Below are 23,822 nucleotides of genomic sequence, written 5' to 3'. Positions count from 1 at the left end.
ACGTCACATGACGTGAATGGGACATCACTTGGTCTTTCTTTTTGGAGACTTTTATAAAGATATACTGTGTAAGTTTGTAAATATGCGATAATTTGTTGGAAAACAATGCAATTGACTCCGGTGGGGCGTAACAGCCTCCAAAAATTCGGGATCCAGGACACAACCGCGTCATATTGGACCACATTATACCGAATATTGAGTGTATTACTGTTTCAAGTTAAAAATATTGTACAACCGTGATTCATTACCACACTGATTTTAATTTTATTTTTTTTATTGTACAACACAATAAAATTATACACAATAATTCAATAATAATACAATCCCAATTCCAAAACCAAACCCGACCCAGCAACATTCAGAATAGCAATCAACAGAGCAATTGAGAGGACACACACACATGACACAAAACAATCCAAAAGTAGTCAAACAAAAATGAATAATATCAACAACAATATCAAGAAACCCCTAATTTACATGATCATCACAGCTATTTATGAACAATTTAATAAAAACATTTAAAAAATGAACATTGGTGTCACAGTGGCTTACACTTGCATCACATCTCATAAGCTTGACAACACATTGTGTCCAATATTTTCCACAAAGATAAATAAAAACAAATAAAAAATAATGGATCTCATATTCCAATATATGACTCATTATTATCTAAACTAAATACAGTTTGTTCTACTGATATCATTTCCATGGCTTGTGTATACCAGTCAGTATGAGATGGACTATTTACCGCACTTTAATAAATACTCTACAACCTTTACAAATTAAAACAGAAGAAACTAAAAATACTCAAGCAATTTAAATTAAAATGATGTATGTCTCTTAAGAAGTCCGTACAGTATTTTATGTTTCTTCTTCCAAGGAAAGTTTATTGTGTGTCTATTTATTTATTTAGATATATAGATATAAAGAACTTGGTTAAAATACCGTATTTTTTGGACTATAAGGTGCACTAAAAAAATAGTTTTCCCTCCAAACTCAACACCAATGTGTGCAGTCAAGGCTTTCTCTTGAAAAAGCCTTTATCACAAACAAAACAATTAAATGTCTTTCCGCTTGTGTGTTGTTATGTGTGTAGTCAAATTACCCTTACGAGAAAAGGTTTTACCACAAACTAAACAATTAAACGTTTTTTCTCCTGTGTGTGTTTTCATGTGTTGAGCCATATTACTCTTTTGACTAAAGCTTTTATCGCAAAGTGAACAACTAAATGGTTTTTCTCCTGTGTGTGTTCTCATGTGTTCAGTCAAACTGCTCTTGAGAGCAAAGTTTTTAAAACAAACTGAACATTTAAATTTTTTTTCTCCTGTGTGTGTTCTCATGTGTCCAGCCCAACTGCTCCTGTGAGTAAAGTTTTTAGCACAAGCTGAACAATTAAATGGTTGTTCTCCTGTGTGTGTTCTCATGTGTTGAGTCAAACTGCTCCTGTGAGTGAAGTTTTTAGCACAAGCTGGACAACTAAATGGTTTTTCTCCTGTGTGTGTTCTCATGTGTTGAGTCAAACTGCTTTTTTGAGTAAAGTTTTTAGCACAAACTGAACAATTAAATGATTTTTCTCCTGTGTGTGTTGTCATGTGTTCAGTCAAATGGCTCTTTCGAAAAAAGCCTTTACTACAAACTGAACAATTAAATGGCTTTTCTCCTGTGTGTGTTCTCATGTGTTCAATCAGACCGATCTTCAGAGTAAAGTTTTTATCACAAGCTGAACAATTAAATGGTTTTTCTCCTGTGTGTCGTCTCATGTGTTGATTCAAACTGCTCCTGTGAGTGAAGTTTTTAGCACAAGCTGAACAATTAAATGGTTTTTCTCCTGTGTGTGTTCTCATGTGTTGAATCAGACTGGACTGGTGAGTAAAGTTTTTCGCGCAAACTGAACAATTAAATGTTTTTTCTCCTGTGTGTGTTCTCATGTGTTGAGCCAAACTGCTCCTGTGAGTGAAGTTTTTAGCGCAAGCTGAACAATTAAATGGTTTTTCTCCTGTGTGTGTTCTCATGTGTTCAGTCAAACTGCTTTTTTGAGTGAAGTTTTTAGCACAAACTGAACAATTAAATGGCTTTTCTCCTGTGGGTTTCACCTTAGAGCATTTAGAATGTTTGTTGTCAGTGTGAGTCCTCATATCCCCTTCACAGTCTGTATCGCTGCTCAAAAGTTCTTCATCGTCGTCTTCAGACTCACTGTCTGATAGTGGAGCTAAGAATTTGTCTGGTTGTGGTTTCTCTTCATCATCTTCAATCTTCACAGTGACAACAGTCAGTGACAACTTGTCGAGATCAGCTTCCTGCGTCCCTAGAAGACACTCTCCCTCCTGAGTGATGCAGAATTGCTCTTCTTCCTCTTTAATTTGGGGTGGCTGTGGATCTTCTTGCTTCAGATTAGAATCAACCCACTGCAGCTGAGAGGGAAGTTCTTCTTGATGACTACTCAGCTGCTGGTTGTCTCCAGGACACAACCAACGAAAGGTCTCAGGTGGTTTCCCTTCATCATCCTCAGTCTTCACAGAGACGGTCAGTGGCGACTTGGTGAGACCAGCTTCCTGCATTATGCAGAATTCCTTCTTTTTCTCTTTAAAGTGGGGGGGCCAGGGACGCTCTTGCTTCAAAGTGGAGCCTTCAATCTGCAGCTGAGGTGGAAGTTCTTCTGGATGACCAATTAGTGGTTTCTCTTCATCATCTTCAGTCTTCACAGTGACAACAGTCAGTGGCAACTTGGTGAGATCAGCTTCCTGCGTCCCTAGAAGACACTCTCCCTCCTGAGTGATCCAGAGTTCCTCCTCTTCCTCTTTAATTTGGGGTGGCTGTGGATCCTTCAGGTTAGAATCAACCCACTGCAGCTGAGAGGGAAGTTCTTCTTGATGACTACTCAGCTGCTGGTTGTCTGCAGGACACAACCAACGAAAGGTCTCAGGTGGTTTCTCTTCATCATCCTCAGTCTTCACAGAGACAACAGTCAGTGGCGACTTGGTGAGTTTAGCTTCCTCCGGCCTTAGAAGACACTCTCCCTCCTGAAAGATTGAAAGTTCCTCCTCTTCCTTTTTGATGTGGGGGGGCTCTGCATCCTCCTGCATCAGAGTCCAGCGCCCTACCCAGGACTCAGTGGGAAGTACCTCTGGATAACTAATCAGCTGCTGGATGTCTGTGGGACACAACCAACACAAAAACACTTTGACTCAGACATTATTAAGATTGGGAATTGTTAGAATTTGGACGATTTCGGTCCAGATTCAATATCCTCGTTTTGTTTCTAGCTCCCAACAAATCCTAATTTTTTTAAAAGGCAGGGTCAAAAAGGATTCCTTCATTTACTTAAACTAAAATGCTTTCCCATTAGGCTATTTTAAACCAATATATAAATATTGAACCTTTAAACTTGATTATTTATAGTTTATTTCCAGAGGAGTACACGTTCACATGTTTAGCTGAATTTGAAGTCATGAACATTTTTAACCGTATTCTCAGCTCCCACTAATGGGCTAGCCAGGTACAGAATATCAAACAAAGCAAAAAGAACAACCTGTAAAAGTCCAAGTTAGCTGTACCATACCTGCCAACTTTTGAAATCAGAAAAACCTAGTAGCCAGGGTCCAGGGGCCACAGGCCCCGGTAGGTCCAGGACAAAGTCCTGGTGGGAGGTTCAGGGGGGCAAAGCCCCCGACGCAAAATGATTGATTGCATTCAGACAGGTTAAAATGTTGCTAAAACCATCACTTTTCTATCAGTCACAGTGACTTTTCAAAACAAAAATATTACAGCAAAAATCATATGGGTTGATTGACATGTTTATTCTGTAAGATAACTTCAATAGTTTGAAATTATTTTGACAGTTAATGCCAGTTATCCTGTCAACCTTTCACAAGACTTCAATTTGTTCATTGAAAGTATAAACAGTATAAAGACTTTTTACAGTAAACAAATGGTAAAACAGTACTAAACAATTCCATAAAAAAAAAAATTGGTGTCATTATTAACTTTCTGTCCAAGCTTGTATAATCTACTGCCTTGTTCAATTGTAAACAATATTCTGTGCCTAAAATTCACATTTTTATCACAATTATCATACTGTAAACATGGTAAGCTAACTTCATTAAAATTAATAGTCCTGTCAATAGCATGGAATTACAATTCTAATGTAGTTTTTTTGTAAGCCTTTCAAAAGAATTCAAAATATGAAAAATTTATGAAAATTTATTTAAGCCATCAGACACTTGAAAAGTGGCACATCACATCTCTAATGTAATAATTTTAACTTTTCAACAGAAATAGCACTGCAAAAATATTAAAGACATACTTCTGTATTTTGGTAGTTATGCTGTCAACATTTAACAAGATTTCTTCAACTTGGACTTGAAAGCATAAATAGTATAAACACTTTTAACAGTATAACAGTACCGTATTTGCCGCACTATTAGCCGCACCTAAAAACCACAAATTTACTCAAAAGCTGACAGTGCGGCTTATAACCCGGTGCGCTTTATATATGGATTAATATTAAGATTCATTTTCATGAAGTTTCGGTCTCGCAACTACGGTAAACAGCCGCCATCTTTTTTCCCCGTAGAAGAGGAAGTGCTTCTTCTTCTACGCAAGCAACCGCCAAGGTAAGCACCCGCCCCCATAGAACAGGAAGCGCTTCTTCTTCTACTGTAAGCAACCACCCGCCCGCGTAGAAGAAGAAGAAGCGCGCGGATATTACGTTTCATTTCCTTTGTGTGTTTACATCTGTAAAGACCACAAAATGGCTCCTACTAAGCGACAGGTTTCTGGTTCATGAAAAGACGCAATCTCTCCATTCGCACACGGACTACTATTTCACAGCAACTGCCTAAAGACTTTCAAGAAAAGCTGGCTACTTTCCGTGCATATTGTAAAAACAAGATAGCTGAAAAAAAGATCCGGCCAGAGAACATTATCAACATGGACGAGGTTCCACTGACTTTTGATATTCCTGTGAACCGCACTGTGGATACAACGGGAGCACGTACGGTGAATATTCGCACCACAGGGAATGAGAAGTCATCCTTCACTGTGGTTCTAGCTTGCCATGCTAATGGCCAGAAACTTCCACCCATGGTGATATTCAAAAGGAAGACCTTGCCAAAAGAGACCTTTCCAGCCGGCGTCATCATAAAAGCTAACTCGAAGGGATGGATGGATGAAGAAAAGATGAGCGAGTGGTTAAGGTAAGTTTACGCGAAGAGGCCGGGTGGCTTTTTTCACGCAGCTCCGTCCATGTTGATATACGACTCCATGCGCGCCCACATCACGCTGGTTTTTAATATATTATTAAAGTTTGACTGACCTATCTGACTGTTTTTTTGACATTCCTTTAGCGCAGTTAGATGCGGATTATAACACGGGGCGGCTTATAGGTGGACAAAGTTTTGAAATATGCCGTTCATTGAAGGCGCGGCTTATAACCCAGGGCGCCTTATGGTGCGGAAAATACGGTACTAAACAATTCCAATAGATAACATTGGTGTCATTACCTTTTTGTGGCTAAAATCCAAATTTAGCAACGGCATTAGACTTGTGTTTTTTTGTCCCAACGTGGTCTTTTACATCGCTAATTCCTCCGTGTCCGATCGGAAAATCTTGTCTGCACAAGGTGCAATTCGCGTAGTTTTCACCCTTTTTGGAACGGATAATTATTCCCGGATAGGCTTTTGAATATTCTTCACGGAATGACTGCAGTTTTCTTTTCGGTTTAAGACTCGTTTGCGATTTTTCTCCGGCTGATTCCATGATCGTTCGCTCGTTTGGAAACAATGGCAACTGGTGCCTCGTGCTTGGCAGCGGTGCTATAAATAGCCTCGCGCATGGCATTCGGAATGGCTCGATAGGAAGTTACGGGAAGCAGTGTCGATTGTCATTGTTGTTACGCGATTTCGTGAATAAAACTTTAAAAAAATATTTTTTTAATTAATGAAAAACCGTATTTTTTATCACTGCAACCGTAACCCGGAATAGGTTGATGAAAACCGTACTAATTGTATGCAGGTATGGATTCAACAGATTACGCATGTATTGAAACGGATGGTTGTAGTGTGGAGGCAGGTAGCGAAAACGAAATTGAAGAAGAAACTGAAGCTATTGAGCCATATCGGTTTGAACCGTATGCAAGCGAAACCGACGAAAACGACACGACAGCCAGCGACACGGGAGAAAGCGAGGACGAATTCGGCGATCGCCTTCTAACCAACGATTGGTATGTGTTTGTTTGGCATTAAAGGAAATTAACAACTATGAACTAGGTTTACAGCATATGAAATACATTTGGCAACAACATGCACTTTGAGAGTGCAGACAGACCAATTTTCATCAATTAATATATTCTGTAGACATACCCTCATGTCAGCAGGCCAGGGAAGCTAGGGTCGATATTCTTCTCTTGATCATCTTCGGTGGCATAAGGGACGGTGTGAGCCAAGACATCCAGGGGGGTTTAGCTCGCTCGTCTGCGGGAACAAACTGCCGCCATTGCTTGCCGTGCTACCGAGGTCCTTTGTCCCTGAATTGCTCACACACTCCGGCAGATTCAATGGGGGTCTGGCGGCAGATTTCTTTGACTTTATCGTCGGAAACGCATCTGCTTTGAGTGTCGCAGGATATCCACACATTCTTGCCATCTCTGTCGTAGCATAGCTTTCGTCGGTAAAGTGTGCGGAACAAACGTCCAATTTCTTGCCACTTTGGCATCTTTGGGCCACTGGTGCAACTTGAATCCGTCCCTGTTGGTGTTGTTACACCCTCCGACAACACGCCGACGAGGCATGATGTCTCCAAGGTACGGAAAACAGTCGAAAAAACGGAAGATAACAGAGCTGATTTGACTCGGTGTTTGAGAAAATGGCGGATTGCTTCCCGATGTGACGTTATCACTCCGAGAGCGAATACTAGAAAGGCGTTTAATTCGCCAAAATTCACCCATTTAGAGTTCGGGAATCGGTTAAAAAAATATATGGTCTTTTTTCTGCAACATCAAGGTATATATTGACGCTTACATAGGTCTGGTGATAATGTTCCCCTTTAACACTTGCTCTGTGAGTGGATGGTCCCCTGAAATGGAAGATGCCCTCAGGGACTGCTACAACACCACAGACTGGAATGTGCTGCTTCCACAGGGTGAGGACATTGAAGGGCTGACTCACTGTCTCACGGATTACCTCAACTTCTGCGTGAACGTGACCTGCCCTGCTAAGACTGTTCGGTGCTACCCTAATAACAAACCCTGGGTAACACAAGAGGTTAAAGCTGTCCTCAACAAGAAGAAAGCTGCCTTCAGGAGTGGAGACAGTGAGGCAATGAGAGCAGCACAGTGGGAGATGAAACGACGCGTGAGGGAGGCTAAGGACAGCTACAGGAAGAAGCTGGAGCAGTACAACATGAGGGAGGTCTGGGAAGGTGTGAAAACCATCACAGGCCACAAGACAAAGACCAGGGCTGTTGGGGGGACAATAGAGAGGCCCAATGAGATGAATAACTTCTTCAACCGGTTCAAGCAGCCCGTGTCCTCTCCACCCCCCACTCCCCATCACAGCCACCCCCTCTTCTTCTCTCCTCAATGGACCTCCCCCCAGCCATGGAAGCACCCCCCTCCACCACCTCTACGCAGACATTAGTCATCTCTGCGGACCAGATCAGAGGTCAACTGAGGAAGCTACAGACTAGGAAAGCAGCAGGCCCAGACAAGGTGCCCCGACTCCTGAAAACCTGTGCTGCAGAACTGGGTGAACCACTCCAGCGGATCTTCAACCTCAGCCTGCAGCTGGGGAGAGTGCCCACCCTCTGGAAGACGTCGTGCATCGTTCCAGTTCCCAAAAAGAACTGCCCCAGTGAGCTGAACGACTACAGACCAGTGGCGCTCACCTCTCATATAATTAAGACAATGGAACAGCTCTTTCTCAGCCTCCTCAGACCACAGGTGTGCACACTCTATAGCCAACAGTCTGTGGGCTATAGAGCGTTTTCTATTGGGGCTCCAGTACTATGGAATGCCCTCCCGGTAACAGTTAGAGATGCTACCTCAGTAGAAGCATTTAAGTCCCATCTTAAAACTCATTTGTATACTCTAGCCTTTAAATAGACCCCCTTCTTCGACCAGGTAATCTGCAGTTTCTTTTCCTTTCTCCTCTGCTCCCCCTATCCCTTGTGGAGGGGGAGACACAGTCTGGTGGCCATGGATGAAGTGCTGGCTGTCCGCTCGCCTGTGTATCGGTTGGGAACATCTCTGCGCTGCTGACCCGTCTCCGCTCGGGATGGATTCCTGCTGACCCCACTATGGACTGGACTCTCACTATTATGTTGGATCCACTATGGACTGGACTCTTACTATTATGTTGGATCCACTATGGACTGTGCTCTCACAATATTATGTCAGACCCACTCGACATCCATTGCATTCAGGCTCCCCTAGAGGGGGGGGGGAGGTTACCCACATATGCGGTCCTCTCCAAGGTTTCTCATAGTCATTCACATCGACGTCCCACTGGGGTGAGTTTTTCCTTGCCCTTATGTGGGCTCTGTACCGAGGATGTCGTTGTGGCTTGTGCAGCCCTTTGAGACACTTGTGATTTAGGGCTATATAAATAAACATTGATTGATTGACAGGTGCAACATGCCCAGGACAGCCTGCAGTTTGCGTACCAGGCAGGCGTTGGTGTGGAGGATGTTATCCTTTACCTGCTGCACCGAGCCCACTCACACCTGGATAAGGGAAATGGCACTGTGAGGATCCTGTTCCTGGACTTCGCCAATGCCTTTAATACTATCCAGCCCCGCCTTCTCCAGGCCAACCTGGACAGAATGCAAGGGGACCCATGCCTGGTTGCCTTGATTTCAAACTACCTCACCGATAGGCCACAGTACGTCAGACCGAAGGACATCCCGTCTGACACTGTGATCAGCAGCACCGGAGCACCGCAGGGAACGGTGCTGGGCCCTCTTCTCTTCACCCTGTACACCGCTGACTTCTGCTACAACTCAGAGCTGTGTCACACCCAGAAGTATGCGGATGACACAGCCATCGTCGGGTGCATCAGGGACGAGAAGAAGAAGAAGTTTAGGAGGCTGGTGAGGGACTTTGCTGTCTGGTGCCACAGGAACCTCTTGCAGCTCAATCCGTCAAAGACCAAGGAGCTGGTCATTGACTTCGGGAGGTCGAGTCCAAGGTCACAACCTATTGTGATCGAGGGAGTCGAGGTACAGACCGTGGACTCATTCAAGTACCTCGGGGTGTGGGTGGACAATAAGCTGGACTGGACTGTAAACACGGACCACTTGTACAGGAAAGGACAGGGCAGGCTGTACTTCCTGAGGAGGCTGCACTCCTTCAAAATCTGTAAAAAAAAACTCTTGTGGATGTACTACCAATCTGTGGTTGCCAGTGTTCTGTACTACATGGTATTGTGCTGGGGGGAGCAGTACATCTAAGAAGGACATCTCCAGACTGGAGAAACTGATCAGGCGGGCCGGTTCTACGATTGGAATAAAACTGGACTCACTGGTGACGGTGGCAGAGAAGAGGACTGTGGAAAAACTAGTGAGCATCCTGGATGATGCCAGTCACCCTCTGCATAGCGTTGTCAGGAGCCAGAGGAGCCTGTTCAGTGCTAGACTGCTTCATCCCAAGTGCAGGACTAATAGACTAAAAAAACTCATTTTTCCCACACGCCATTAGACTGTACAACTTAGAGATGCGCGGTTTGCGGACACAACCGCAGAGTCCGCAGATTATCCGCGGTTCGGGCGGTTGAAATATAAAAAAATTAGATTTTATCCGCGGGTCGGGTCGGGCGGTTGAAATAAAAAAAAAATTAGATTTTAAATAGATTCAGGCGGGTGGCAGTTAAACCAATTCGGAAATATATATACATAGTTAAATGTTGTTACCCACATACGAAAAACGAGCAGGCACCTGCAGCATATGCCACAACAGAAGAAAAAAAAAAAAAAGAGATGAACACTTTTACGGAGCGGAGAAGGGATGCCTCGCCGGGGTCCGGGACCGAGGCCCCTTCCCCCGAGAGGGCCCCACCGGGAGCCGTAGCTGAGGTGATCCGCGAGAAGGGCCCGACGCACGTCCAGGGTCACCACCGCGCCCACCGCACGACACCCCGCCTCGTCCGCCTTCGCCGCGGCCGGCGTCACGCGCAGCAGGTAAGCAGCTTACCTGCCCGCCACCCCCGTTGCCGGGGGCTCGTAACAGGGGTCACTCCGCGCGCTCCGCCCGCGCAGCTTACCTGCCCGCCACCCCCGTTGCCGGGGGCGCGTAACAGGGGTCACTCCGCGCGCAGTGCGCTTACGAAAAGGGTGGGGCAAGCAGAACTGGCGCTGCGGGATGAACCGAACGCCGGGTTAAGGCGCCCGATGCCGACGCTCATCAGACCCCAGAAAAGGTGTTGGTTGATATAGACAGCAGGACGGTGGCCATGGAAGTCAGAACCCGCTAAGGAGTGTGTAACAACCCACCTGCCGAATCAACTAGCCCTGAAAATGGATGGCGCTGGAGCGTCGGGCCCATACCCGGCCGTCGCCGGCAGCGAGAGCAGCGAGGGCTAGGCCGCGACGAGTAGGATGGGCGCCGCGGTGCGCGCTGAAGCCTCGGGCGCGAGCCCGGGTGCGAGGGACATCTCACCTCCACGCGCTTGGAGGTGCGCTCATTGCGGCTCCCAGATGATTGCTGCATTGGATCAGTCGCCTTTCTTTAACAGGCAAAAGCTTTATAACCTCACTAATGCCTTGCATCGTCTATATTAGATATATAACAACGGGCGGGTGCGGGCGGGTGCGGTGTTGATTAAATGTTAATTCGGGTGGATGCGGATGGTTGACGACTTTTGTCATGCGGTTGCGGATGAAATAATTGCCTATTCGCGCATCTCTAGTACAACACTTCTCTGGGGGGAGGGGGCCAGGGGGGGTACTAGGATGACAGGGGATGTAAAACAATAACAGTGCAATACTTTTTCCCAACATGGTCACTACTGCCTAGTTTCTCTTGTTATATTCTTATTTTACTGTTATATTTTTATTTTCATTGTTGCTTTTTATGTTTATTCTTATTGTGATATTTTTCTATTTTGTTTCCATTTATACCCCCATTATTCATTATTTACTTTTTAAATTCGATCTCAATTCTGTACACTGCTGCTGGAATTTTAATTTTCCTGAGGGAACTTTCTTGAATCAACAAAGTTCTATCCATCTCCCCTGAAGGAATCAATAAAGTTCCATCCATCCATCTATCACTCCAGTCCTTCAGAAACTCCACTGGTTCCCCGTTCCTCACCGGATCCACTTTAAAATCCTCCTCCTCACCCACAAAGACCTCCACAACCAGGCCCCCTGCTTACCTCACCAACCTGCTTCACCACCATACCCCTTCACGCAACCTCCGCTCCTCTGATGCCAACCTCCTCTCCCCACCACTCAGAACCAAGCTCCGGGCCTGGGGTGATAGAGCCTTCTCCATCGCTGCTCCCACCCTCTGGAACTCTATTCCCAAACCCATCCGTGACTGCTCAGACCTTCATACCTTCAAAAGCCTCCTCAAAACACACCTCTTCAGGTCTGCTTTTAACCAGTGATTAGTGTTCTGTGTCTTGTAATGTCCTGTCTTGTAAATGTCCAGTGTTATTATGTATTTTACAATGTACTGCTTTTATATTTCCTGTATTTTATATTATTACTTTGAACAGTTTTATATTTTAATTAGAGATGTCCGATAATGGCTTTTTTGCCGATATCCAAGCGATACCGATATATACAGTGGTGGAATGAACACATTATTATGCCTAATTTTGCTGTGATGCCCCGCTGGATGCATTAAACAATGTACCGTATTTTCCGCACTATTAGCCGCACCTAAAAACCACAAATTTACTCAAAAGCTGACAGTGCGGCTTATAACCCGGTGCGCTTTATATATGGATTAATATTAAGATTCATTTTCATAAAGTTTCGATCTCGCAACTTCGGTAAACAGCCGCCATCTTTTTTCCCGGTAGAACAGGAAGCGCTTCTTCTTCTACGCAAGCAACCGCCAAGGTAAGCACCCGCCCCCATAGAACAGGAAGCGCTTCTTCTTCTACGGTAAGCAACCACCCGCCCGCGTAGAAGAAGAAAAAGAGCGCGGATATACCATACGTTTCATTTCCTTTGTGTGTTTACATCTGTAAAGACCACAAAATGGCTCCTACTAAGCGTCAGGGATCCGGTTCATGAAAAGACGCAATCTCTCCATCCGCACACGGATTACTATTTCACAGCAACTGATATTCCTGTGAACCGCACTGTGGATACAACGGGAGCACGTACGGTGAATATTCGCACCACAGGGAATGAGAAGTCATCCTTCACTGTGGTTCTAGCTTGCCATGCTAATGGCCAGAAACTTCCACCCATGGTGATATTCAAAAGGAAGACCTTGCCAAAAGAGACCTTTCCAGCCGGCGTCATCATAAAAGCTAACTCGAAGGGATGGATGAAGAAAAGATGAGCGAGTGGTTAAGGTAAGTTTAAGTTTACGCGAAGAGGCCGGGTGGCTTTTTTCACGCAGCTCTGTCCATGTTGATATACGATTCCATGCGCGCCCACATCACGCTGGTTTTAATATATTATTATAGTTTGACTGACCTATCTGACTGTTTTTTTGACATTCCTTTAGCGCAGTTAGATGCGGCTTATAACACGGGGCGGCTTATAGGTGGACAAAGTTTTGAAATATGCCGTTCATTGAAGGCGCGGCTTATAACCCAGGGCGCCTTATGGTGCGGAAAATACGGTATGTTTAATACATATAGTTAATATTGTTAACAAGTTAAAGGTGTTTAATGATAATGCAAGCATGTTTAACACATATAGTTAATATTGTTAACAAGTTAAAGGTGTTTAAAGATAATACAAGCATGTTTAACACATATAGATTCCTTTCTTTCATGAAGACAAGAATATAAGTTGGTGTATTACCTGATTCTGATGACTTGCATTGATAGGAATCAGACAGTGGTGATGATAACGTCCGCATTTTCGAATGGAGGAGAAAAAAAGTCCTCCTTTCTGTCCAATACCACATGAAAGTGGTTGGTTTTTGGCATCTTATTTGTCCAGCTTCCGTACTCCTTTGTATGCACTTTACAAGAAATACATTGTCGGCAAACTCCGTAGCTTGCTAGCTTGTGCATGCCAGCTTTCTGAGACTCTTATTTTGTTAGCGCAACTGTGCAATTGTGCAAGTCGGTCTTTGGAGTTTTGACGACAGGTACGGCGCCAGAGTCTGTTGAAATAAAGTGTTTCTCGCCTTCCAGTCGGTAATTTTAATGAGCTGGCAGCAGCCAGCGTCACCTCAGAAGACCCTCGGGTGCCGTGAATGTCAATCAAGTGATGTCATAGTGAAGATTTATGATCGCTCATTTTTAGGACTATTTTTTTTATGCCTGGCTGGTGATCGACTGACACACCCTCCACGATCGACCGGTAGCTCGCGATCGACGTAATGAGCACCCCTGTACTAGAGTAATAAAGTAAACAATAAGAAAGTCTTCCGTTAGTGCAAGACTGCCTGGCATACTGTATAACAGGAAATGATGTTTTTGTATCTGTCCCTATTTCAAATAAATCTCTATAATAATAATAAACTGGGCTCCATCTGCCCTGCTCTAACGTATTTGTATGAGCAACAAAAATGTGCTGCAAGCTAGTGGTGAGTGCTTGAAGTGGTTAAAGGAAGACGTCTTGGTTCCTCCTCGCATAACCAACTTTTTGCAGTCATTGCAAATTGCCAGTTTTTTTATCCGTCAGAGACACTTTATAATAATCCCAAACCATGTCGTTAGTCAGTCACCGAGGGAGCTTGCTTGTTAGCCACGGCTACAGCACCGGCAACAACACACTCTTGTTGTTGTTATGCTGCGCTCGCGGTCGTTTGATGGGGTCATCAAGCGTCGCCAGTAAACCTCTCATGCTGCAGTTGTCAACTGCTGTGTTGTGTGTCGGAGAGGGGGAGGGGCTGCTGACTGGGAGACGCAACTGCTTCGGTACCACTCCGTACAGCGGCGTTTTAAAAAGTCATATATTTTACTTTTTGAAACCGATACCGATAATTTCCGATATTACATTTTTAAGCATTTTTCAACCGATAATATTGGCAGTCCGATATTATCGGACAGCTCTAATTTAAATTTTTTATCCTGTAAAGCGTCTCTGAGTACTCTGAAAAGCGCTATACCAAATAAAATGTATTATTATTATTATTAGGGCCACATTGGGGCCTGTTGGCGTTATAGTCGAGTCTGATAAAAATCACGTTTTACTTGTAATCCAAACAGTCAGCCGGAAAAAACAAATTTAGAAAAAAATCTGATTTTATTGTGTCAATTGATTGTTTTAGGGCCCAAATTAGCAAACGATATATGTACCGTATTTTCCGCACCATAAGCCGCCCTGGGTTAAAAGCCGCGCCTTCAATGAACGGCATATTTCAAAACTTTGTCCACCTATAAGCCGCCCCGTGTTATAAGCCGCATCTAACTGCGCTAAAGGAATGTCAAAAAAACAGTCGGATAGGTCAGTCAAACTTTAATAATATATTAAAAACCAGCGTGATGTGGGCGCGCATGGAGTCGTATATCAACATGGACGGAGCTGCGTGAAAAAAGCCACCCGGCCTCTTCGCGTAAACTTCCCTTAACCACTCGCTCATCTTTTCTTCATCCATCCATCCCTTCGAGTTAGCTTTTATGATGACGCCGGCTGGAAAGGTCTCTTTTGGCAAGGTCTTCCTTTTGAATATCACCATGGGTGGAAGTTTCTGGCCATTAGCATGGCAAGCTAGAACCACAGTGAAGAATGACTTCTCATTCCCTGTGGTGCGAATATTCACTGTACGTGCTCCCGTTGTATCCACAGTGCGGTTCACAGGAATATCAGTTGCTGTGAAATAGTAATCCGTGTGCGGATGGAGAGATTGCGTCTTTTCATGAACCGGATCCCGGTCGCTTAGTAGGAGCCATTTTGCTTACAGTAGAAGAAGAAGCGCTTCCTGTTCTATGGGGGCGGGTGCTTACCTTGGCGGTTGCTTGCGTAGAAGAAGAAGCACTTCCTCTTCTACGGGGAAAAAAAATGGCGGCTGTTTACCGTAGTTGCGAGACCGAAACTTTATGAAAATGAATCTTAATATTTATCCATATATAAAGCGCACCGGGTTATAAGGCGCACTGTCAGCTTTTGAGAAAATTTGTGGTTTTTAGGTGCGCCTTATAGTGCGGAAAATACGGTATGTAGTTGTCCGCCAAGTTGCTTTGTGCATGTTGACAAAGGTTCCATTAAGTAAGAGAATTTCAGTGCTAATCCATAATTACCACTGGGGGTTCATCCATTTTGACTTTGATTGATTGATTGAAACGTTTATTAGTAGATTGCACAGTACAGTACATATTTCGTACAATTGACCACTAAATGGTAACCCCAAATACCTTTTTCAACTTGTTTAAGTCCACGTTAATCAATTCATGGTAGTTCTTTTGAAGGGACGGCGTGGTGAAGTTGGTAGAGTGGCCATGCCAGCAATCGGAGGGTTGCTAATTACTGGGGTTCAATCCCCACCTTCTACCATCCTAGTCACGTCTGTTGTGTCCTTGGGCAAGACACTTCACCCTTGCTCCTGATGGCTGCTGGTTAGCGCCTTGCATGGCAGCTCCCTCCATCAGTGTGTGAATGTGTGTGTGAATGGGTGAATGTGGAAATACTGTCAAAGCGCTTTGAGTACCTTGAAGGTAGAAAAGCGCTATACAAGTATAACCCATTTATTTATTTATTTATAATATACTTGCCAACCTTGAGACCTCCGAATTTGGGAGATGGAGGTGGGGGGTGGGATTTGGTGGTAGTGGGCGGTGTATATTGTAGCATTCCGGAAGAGTTAGTGCTGCAAGGGGTTCTGGGTATTTGTTCTGTTGTGTTTATGTTGTGTTACGGTGCGGATGTTCTCCCGAAATGTGTTTGTCATTCTTGTTTGATGTGGGTTCACAGTGTGGCGCATATTTGTAACAGTGTTAAACTTGTTTATACGGCCACCCTCAGTGCGACCTGTATGGCTGTTGAACAAGTATGATTTGCATTCACTTGTGTGTGTGTGTGTGTGTGTGTAAAAGCTGCATATATTGTGTGACTGGGCCGGCACGCTGTTTGTATGGAGGAAAAGCGGACGTGACGACAGGTTGTAGAGGACGCTAAAGGCAATGCCTTTAAGGCACGCCCCCAATATTGTTGTCTGGTGGAAATCGTGAGAAATTCGTGAGAATGGGTTGCCCCGGAAGATTTTCGGGAGGGGCACTGAAATTCAGGAGTCTCCCGGAAAAAATTGGGAGGGTTGGCAAGTATGCAACAACTACACTCATTTCAGGACTTATGATGGCTTTCAAATGACGAAACTTCAACACACTCACCTTCATCCTTGGTTTTTATCTTTTTCTCCGTTGGTGATTTGCTGGAAGTTGATTCTCTTTCATGTTCTCTTTTACATGACGTCGCCATCTTAGCATAGCAGTAGTCGTCCATGTGCTCTCAAGTCTTCAATCTTCACGGCATTGCTCCCAACTCAACTTCCGTTTTGAGTGTTTTAGAAAAGACAAAATAGGTATTTGTTACTATATTTGCTTTTAGAAGGTACATTTAAGACTTACCCGGAAAACCACAGCCTCTCAGTCCGCCATCTTGGTCCGCTCCTAAGTCTTTGCCGCTGCGCGATTTCTTTGCGCATGCGCGAAAAGGCAACGACTTCCGTTTTTTTTTTTTTTTCAAAATAATGGTACGTCAACAAAGTCGAGTCGTCAATCTTCTCGTCAGGTAAAATTCCACCGCTCCAAACGCAACTTCTGTTTCGTGGACTTTAGAAAAGACGAATCCTTGACATTTGTGTTGCTATATTTGCAGTGAATCGATATAGCTGCTGTATCGTCAGCGCTCTTGCTTACCCCACCCCTTTGCGCATGCGCCAAAAGTCAGCCACTTCCGTTCCCTACTCCTCATACATAAAACTCCTCACACATAAAACTCTTCATTTAAATTTGGCATTTTTACGAAAGATACCGACCTAAAATTATTATTGATATAATTATGTTGCAAGCTATTTTTTTATACATAAGATTTGATTAAAAAAAAACAACAACAAAAAACAAGTAAAACCCAAATCCTCGGATTGGATAAAAGATTTTAAATTATTAATACAATCTTGAAAAATATTAAAAGATAGATACGTCTTTAAATTATTGTCTTTATTAGAGGGATTCCATTTATTAAAAAGCCTATGTTTTGTATTTTTTTCCTTTATATTCATTCTTTTTTTTTTTATTCATTTATTTATTTCAGGCAATGACATTAAAAAAAAGAAAGAAAAAAGTACAAGGTAGACAATACATAATAATATAAATTAATATAATGTGAAGTGAATTATATTTATATAGCGCTTTTCTCTCGTGACTCAAAGCGTTTTACATAGTGAAACCCAATATCTAAGTTACATTTTGTCACACCGCGGTGAGGGATGTCTTGTCTTGGTTTTTTCTGTCTTGTGATGTGCATGTTTTAGTTTGAAAAGTAACTCTCCTCTCGTTTCAGGTCACTTGCCCTTCCTTTTGTGTCATCAGTCTGACGTCATCCCGATTCCCTAATTGTTTCCACCTGTTCCCTATTACCCTCATGTGTCTTATAAGCCCACTCCTTCCTTTGTTCTGTGCCAGATTGTTTCGTTTATTCGTGCTCTCTAGCAGCCATGCCCATGTCCATGCCTTGTCTTGCCTTGCCTCGTCTTGTGATTATGTTCTTTGATTCTGAATCCCTTCGTTGCTATTTTGAGTTTTCCTTTCTTCCTCCTGAGCAGAGTGATTTTTTGTTATTCAGTTTATTCAGCCGAAGTGGTAAGTTTCAGTTATTTTTCATTCTTTCCTCACATTTTTGAGTGACAATTTTTGTTAATACTTTATTAGATTCGATAGTATAGAGTTTTTCATAGTTGTTGTTTCTTCCTCCTGTTGGAGCGTTTTTTGTTTATACATTTTATAGCATATATTAATTATAGTTCGTCTTTGCTTTTGTGTTTTCCTCCGTTCGGAGCGATTTTTGGTTGTTCCTATTTTTTGGAACCTTTTTTGCCGGTTAGTTTTTTTTTGGATAAAATAGATATTGTAATCCTTGACATTGGAGGTGAAAAGGAAGCTGTCAAAATAAAAGCCTGTCTAAGTTCCCTACTCTGCATCTGAGTCCTATCCTTTTACCAGGCCCTGACACATTTGGAGCAGGTGGGTAAAGTGTCTTGCCCAAGGACACAACAGCAGTGACTAGGATGGCGGAAGCGGGGATCGAACCTGCAACCCTCAAGTTGCTGGCACGGCCGCTCTACCAACCGAGCTATACCACCCCAAACAGGCCCGGCCCTAACCAATCTGGCGCCCTAGGCATGATTTTAGGTGGCGCCCCCCCACATCGGCAGTGAAGTGTATATACTCACAAGAACCCGAATAGCTTTGTCTTTGACCTTTTTTTTTTTTTCCTTACAACTATACCTAATATATAAAGGGGTGGAAAAGTGACTATTATCTGCAGGGCAAACATTAGCTAACCAGAAGGCAATAACAATGTAAACAAAAAACACCTGCTTAAAAGATCTAATACAAATGTCCCTGAGGAATGTAAGGTGGGAGTACTGTAATTACCTAACGTTACATTATTATTTTCCATAACAATTTAGCCCCCTCTACAATATTAACCTGACGTTAAAACAGAACTAGCTATTTATTGATTAGCAATTGCCGAATCATGTAACATTAGCTTACCGGTAATGCTAAAAAGCCAGGTTACTATCACATTCTGTAACAGACAAATAATTTCATGTAGGCTAACGTTACCCAACTGCTACCTCTGTCTTTTCCCGTTTCTACTCCTCTTCTTTTCTCTTTTTTCTTCCCTGGGCACCTGACAGTTTTGGCCGTTTTGACATCTTGTGTTGATTTTTTGATGTGGTGACGTCCAAAAAGAGTCATGATACGGGAAGGGAGGGGGCGCACCGTGCGGGGGGGGGGGAGGGGGCGTAATGTTGTAACAAATAATATTTCTATTAAATAGGCTTTACTTTGCATTTTAATTAACGTGAGATTATTTTTTGTATTTAGAAATAATAGTACCAACTTTTTTTTTTTTTTTTTTTTTCTCCAACATTTGTGGCACTGGCGTGGCGCCCCCTGATGGACGGCGCCCTTAGCATTTGCCTATACGGCCTATGCCACGGGCCGGCCCTGACCCCAAATGTAAAAGGTAATGTACAGTATATCTATTTGTATTGTGTCGTACCTTACTTTCTTTGACATTTGTGTTTATATATACAGGTAAAAGCCAGTAAATTAGAATATTTTGAAAAACTTGATTTATTTCAGTAATTGCATTCAAAAGGTGTAACTTGTACATTATATTTATTCATTGCACACAGACTGATGCATTCAAATGTTTATTTCATTTAATTTTGATGATTTGAAGTGGCAACAAATGAAAATCCAAAATTCCGTGTGTCACAAAATTAGAATATTACTTAAGGCTAATACAAAAAAGGGATTTTTAGAAATGTTGGCCAACTGAAAAGTATGAAAATGAAAAATATGAGCATGTTCAATACTCATTACTTGGTTGGAGCTCCTTTTGCCTCAATTACTGCGTTAATGCGGCGTGGCATGGAGTCGATGAGTTTCTGGCACTGCTCAGGTGTTATGAGAGCCCAGGTTGATCTGATAGTGGCCTTCAACTCTTCTGCGTTTTTGGGTCTGGCATTCTGCATCTTCCTTTTCACAATACCCCACAGATTTTCTATGGGGCTAAGGTCAGGGGAGTTGGCGGGCCAATTTAGAACAGAAATACCATGGTCCGTAAGCCAGGCACGGGTAGATTTTGCGCTGTGTGCAGGCGCCAAGTCCTGTTGGAACTTGAAATCTCCATCTCCATAGAGCAGGTCAGCAGCAGGAAGCATGAAGTGCTCTAAAACTTGCTGGTAGACGGCTGCGTTGACCCTGGATCTCAGGAAACAAAGTGGACCGACACCAGCAGATGACATGGCACCCCAAACCATCACCCAACCATGCAAATTTTGTATTTCCTTTGGAAATCGAGGTCCCAGAGTCTGGAGGAAGACAGGAGAGGCACAGGATCCACGTTGCCTGAAGTCTAGTGTAAAGTTTCCACCATCAGTGATGGTTTGGGGTGCCATGTCATCTGCTGGTGTCGGTTCACTCTGTTTCCTGAGATCCAGGGTCAACGCAGCCGTCTACCAGCAAGTTTTAGAGCACTTCATGCTTCCTGCTGCTGACCTGCTCTATGGAGATGGAGATTTCAAGTTCCAACAGGACTTGGCGCCTGCACACAGCGCAAAATCTACCCGTGCCTGGTTTACGGACCATGGTATTTCTGTTCTAAATTGGCCCGCCAACTCCCCTGACCTTAGCCCCATAGAAAATCTGTGGGGTATTGTGAAAAGGAAGATGCAGAATGCCAGACCCAAAAACGCAGAAGAGTTGAAGGCCACTATCAGAGCAACCTGGGCTCTCATAACACCTGAGCAGTGCCAGAAACTCACCGACTCCATGCCACGCCGCATTAACGCAGTAATTGAGGCAAAAGGAGCTCCAACCAAGTATTGAGTATTGTACATGCTCATATTTTTCATTTTCATACTTTTCAGTTGGCCAACATTTCTAAAAATCCCTTTTTTGTATTAGCCTTAAGTAATATTCTAATTTTGTGACACACGGAATTTTGGATTTTCATTTGTTGCCACTTCAAATCATCAAAATTAAATGAAATAAACATTTGAATGCATCAGTCTGTGTGCAATGAATAAATATAATGTACAAGTTACACCTTTTGAATGCAATTACTGAAATAAATCAAGTTTTTCAAAATATTCTAATTTACTGGCTTTTACCTGTATATTAATTATAGTTCGTCTTTGCTTTTGTGTTTTCCTCCGTTCGGAGCGATTTTTGGTTGTTCCTATTTCTTGGAACCGTTTTTGGCGGTTAGTTTTTTTGGATAAAACAGATATTGTAATCCTTGACTTTGGAGGTGAAAAGGAAGCTGTCAAAATAAGAGCCTGTCTAAGTTCCCTACTCTGCATCTGAGTCCTATCCTTTTACCAGGCCCTGACACATTTGGAGCAGGTGGGTAAAGTGTCTTGCCCAAGGACACAACAGCAGTGACTAGGATGGCGGAAGCGGGGATCGAACCTGCAACCCTCAAGTTGCTGGCACGGCCGCTCTACCAACCGAGCTATACCACCCCAAATGTAAAAGGTAATGTACAGTATATCTATTTGTATTGTGTCGTACTTTACTTTCTTTGACATTTGTGTTTATATATAGATATTGATTGCTCAACCTTGATAATGTTTGGAATATTGTAATGCAGTGCTTCTCAAAGTTTTTTCACCGACTACCACCCCAGTAAAAACTTGGCCCTCCAAGTACCACCATAATGACCGACATTAGAATACAGTAGTGTAGTAGGCCTAAGTATTCATTAAAAACAAGACAGAGGTTTTATTTCACAAGTGTTTTTAATATTTTGGGCCACTGTAACACTAAACACAGTTTGAACAGTAACACTGACTGAAAATAAAACACTGTATTCTAATCAAGTGATTCTTTGGCCTAACACCACTGGTACATGGACCACAGATTGCATAGATTTTTTGCTCGTATCTGCTTTTTGCAGGAAGATCTAGGCCCCTTGCGTACTCAGATATGTTCGCACGCTGCCTGCTGTACAACAGATTCCATGGTACCATCATGGTACCATGGAATCTGGTATCATATCATCACTTTAGGGGACTTCTCATATGTGACACTCAGTGTTGGGTTAGTTACTGAAAACCAGTAACTAGTTACAGTTACTAGTTACTTTATTTCAAAAGTAACTCAGTTACTAACTCAGTTACTTAAACCAAAAAGTAATGCGTTACTGTGAAAAGTAACTATTTAGTTACTTATATATTTTTATTTTATTTTTTTAAGGCCCCATTTAATGCCCTTTTAGCCTTCATTTTAGTACTGTTATTGCACTGGAGAATAATACAATCTGTTGATCAACTTGACATGCATTTGCATCACTGAACTCTGCTAAGCAATGTGGTCTACAGTGTTGGGACTAACGCGTTACTTTGTAACGCGTTACTGTAACGCCGTTAGATTCGGCGGTAACTAGTAATCTAACGCGTTATTTTTTTATATTCAGTAATTCAGTTACCGTTACTACATGATGCGTTACTGTGTTATTTTACGTTACTTTTTTTGTAGTATAAAGTGTGTTTTATCGGAGGGCTGCTGTGTCGTTCTGATTCTTCTTGTGTCACAAGCCGGAGAAGAGAGAGAGACACGCGCTCTGTGTGTGAGTGTGAGTGTGAGTGTGTGGAGGGAGGAGAGGGGGGGGGGGGGCGTGTCTGATCATGGCGGAGCCAGAAGTCGAGTTTCTTAACATGGAGATATTTTCACTACTTTTCTTTTGTCGAGCACAAAGAAAATAACAATTTAGTTAAATGTAAATTGTGCTTTGGATCAAAGATCCCATCTACTGCCCAAAACAGCAATTCAAATCTGCTAAAACAAGCTACATAGCAACATGCTTCGACGAAGCTAGTAAAGAGAGACAGAGACTCCAATGACACTTCACCAAGTAAGGATTAACTCTGCCTCTGCTCATATTTCAGAACTGAAGGTACACACACTCTGTCAATCATAAAGAGGGATGCTAGTGGGCCAGGCCAATCTTTCCTTATCTCTAAACTAAAACTGGGGAAATGTGTAGAGTGTTCTGGGCTTCAGACATGATTTTGTGTCAGAATTTCTTGAGGAAAAAATGCCTGGTTAGGCTTTGTGTATGTAGTGTGTGCCTTCCTTGCTTTACAGCTATGCTGTTATTATGCTGTTTGTTACTTATGTATGTTATGTTGCAGCTATTTAAAATAGTTTTGTCAATTTGTTCTGGCCAGAAACAAATTGGCCTTTGAAACATATCTCTGTCTTTGTGTGTTGTATGTCGAGCACATTGCTTAGCAGAGTTCAGTAATGCAAATGCATGTCAAGTTGATCAACACATTGTATTATTCTCCACTACAATAACAGTACTAAAATAAAGGCTAAAAGGGCATTAATTGGAGCTTTAAAAAAAAAAGAAGAAAAAAAGAAGTAACTAAATAGTTACTTTTCACAGTAACGCATTACTTTTTGGTGTAAGTAACTGAGTTACTTTTGAAATGAAGTAACTAGTAACTATAACTAGTTACTGTTTTTCAGTAACTAACCCAACACTGGTGCTCTACATACAACACACAAAGACAAAGATATGTTTTAAAGGGCCAATTTGTTTCAGACCAGAACAAATTGACAAAACTATTTTAAATAGCTGCAACTTAACATACATAAGTAACAAACAGCATAATAACAACATAGCTGTAAAACAAGAAAGGCACACACTACATACATAAAGCCTAACCAGGCGTTTTCTCAAGGAATTCTGAAATAAAATCATGTCTGAAGCCCAGAACACTCTACACATTTCCCCACTTAGTTTAGAGAAAAGGAAATATTAGCCTGGCCCACTAGTATCCCTCTTTAGGTTTGTGAACTTTATAGTCTAAACATTTAGAGTGATGTGATAATCAAACACTCTAAAAGTCTAAAATGAAAGAGTATATAAGAGAATTGACAGAGTGTGTGTACCTTCAGTGTGCAGTGCCTCATTAAAATCCAGCCGCTGTTGGAGGTGAAGTGTGTGTC

The 23,822-nt window shown here is 42.7% G+C and overlaps 2 protein-coding genes across 2 annotated transcripts in view; one reads left to right on the top strand and one right to left on the bottom strand.

The window, feature by feature from the left end:
- The window catches only part of LOC133619176 (uncharacterized), a 170,400-nt gene that overhangs the window by 106,729 nt on the left and 39,849 nt on the right, over positions 1-23,822 (top strand). The gene's annotated exons all lie outside the window — the stretch shown is intronic.
- LOC133619170 (uncharacterized) lies at positions 293-16,912 on the bottom strand. Its single transcript, XM_061980090.2, has 3 exons — positions 16,695-16,912; positions 16,458-16,613; positions 293-3,151 (listed from the first exon to the last, which is right to left on the bottom strand). The coding sequence occupies exons 2-3, from the start codon at positions 16,567-16,569 to the stop codon at positions 1,059-1,061; spliced, it is 2,205 nt and encodes a 734-aa protein (XP_061836074.1). The 5' UTR covers positions 16,570-16,613; positions 16,695-16,912; the 3' UTR covers positions 293-1,058.

Source organism: Nerophis lumbriciformis, linkage group LG20, assembly GCF_033978685.3.
Source record: "Nerophis lumbriciformis linkage group LG20, RoL_Nlum_v2.1, whole genome shotgun sequence".
NCBI lineage: Eukaryota > Metazoa > Chordata > Actinopteri > Syngnathiformes > Syngnathidae > Nerophis > Nerophis lumbriciformis.
Note: the sequence above shows the minus strand (reverse complement) of the source record. Positions and strands in the feature narration are given on the sequence as shown.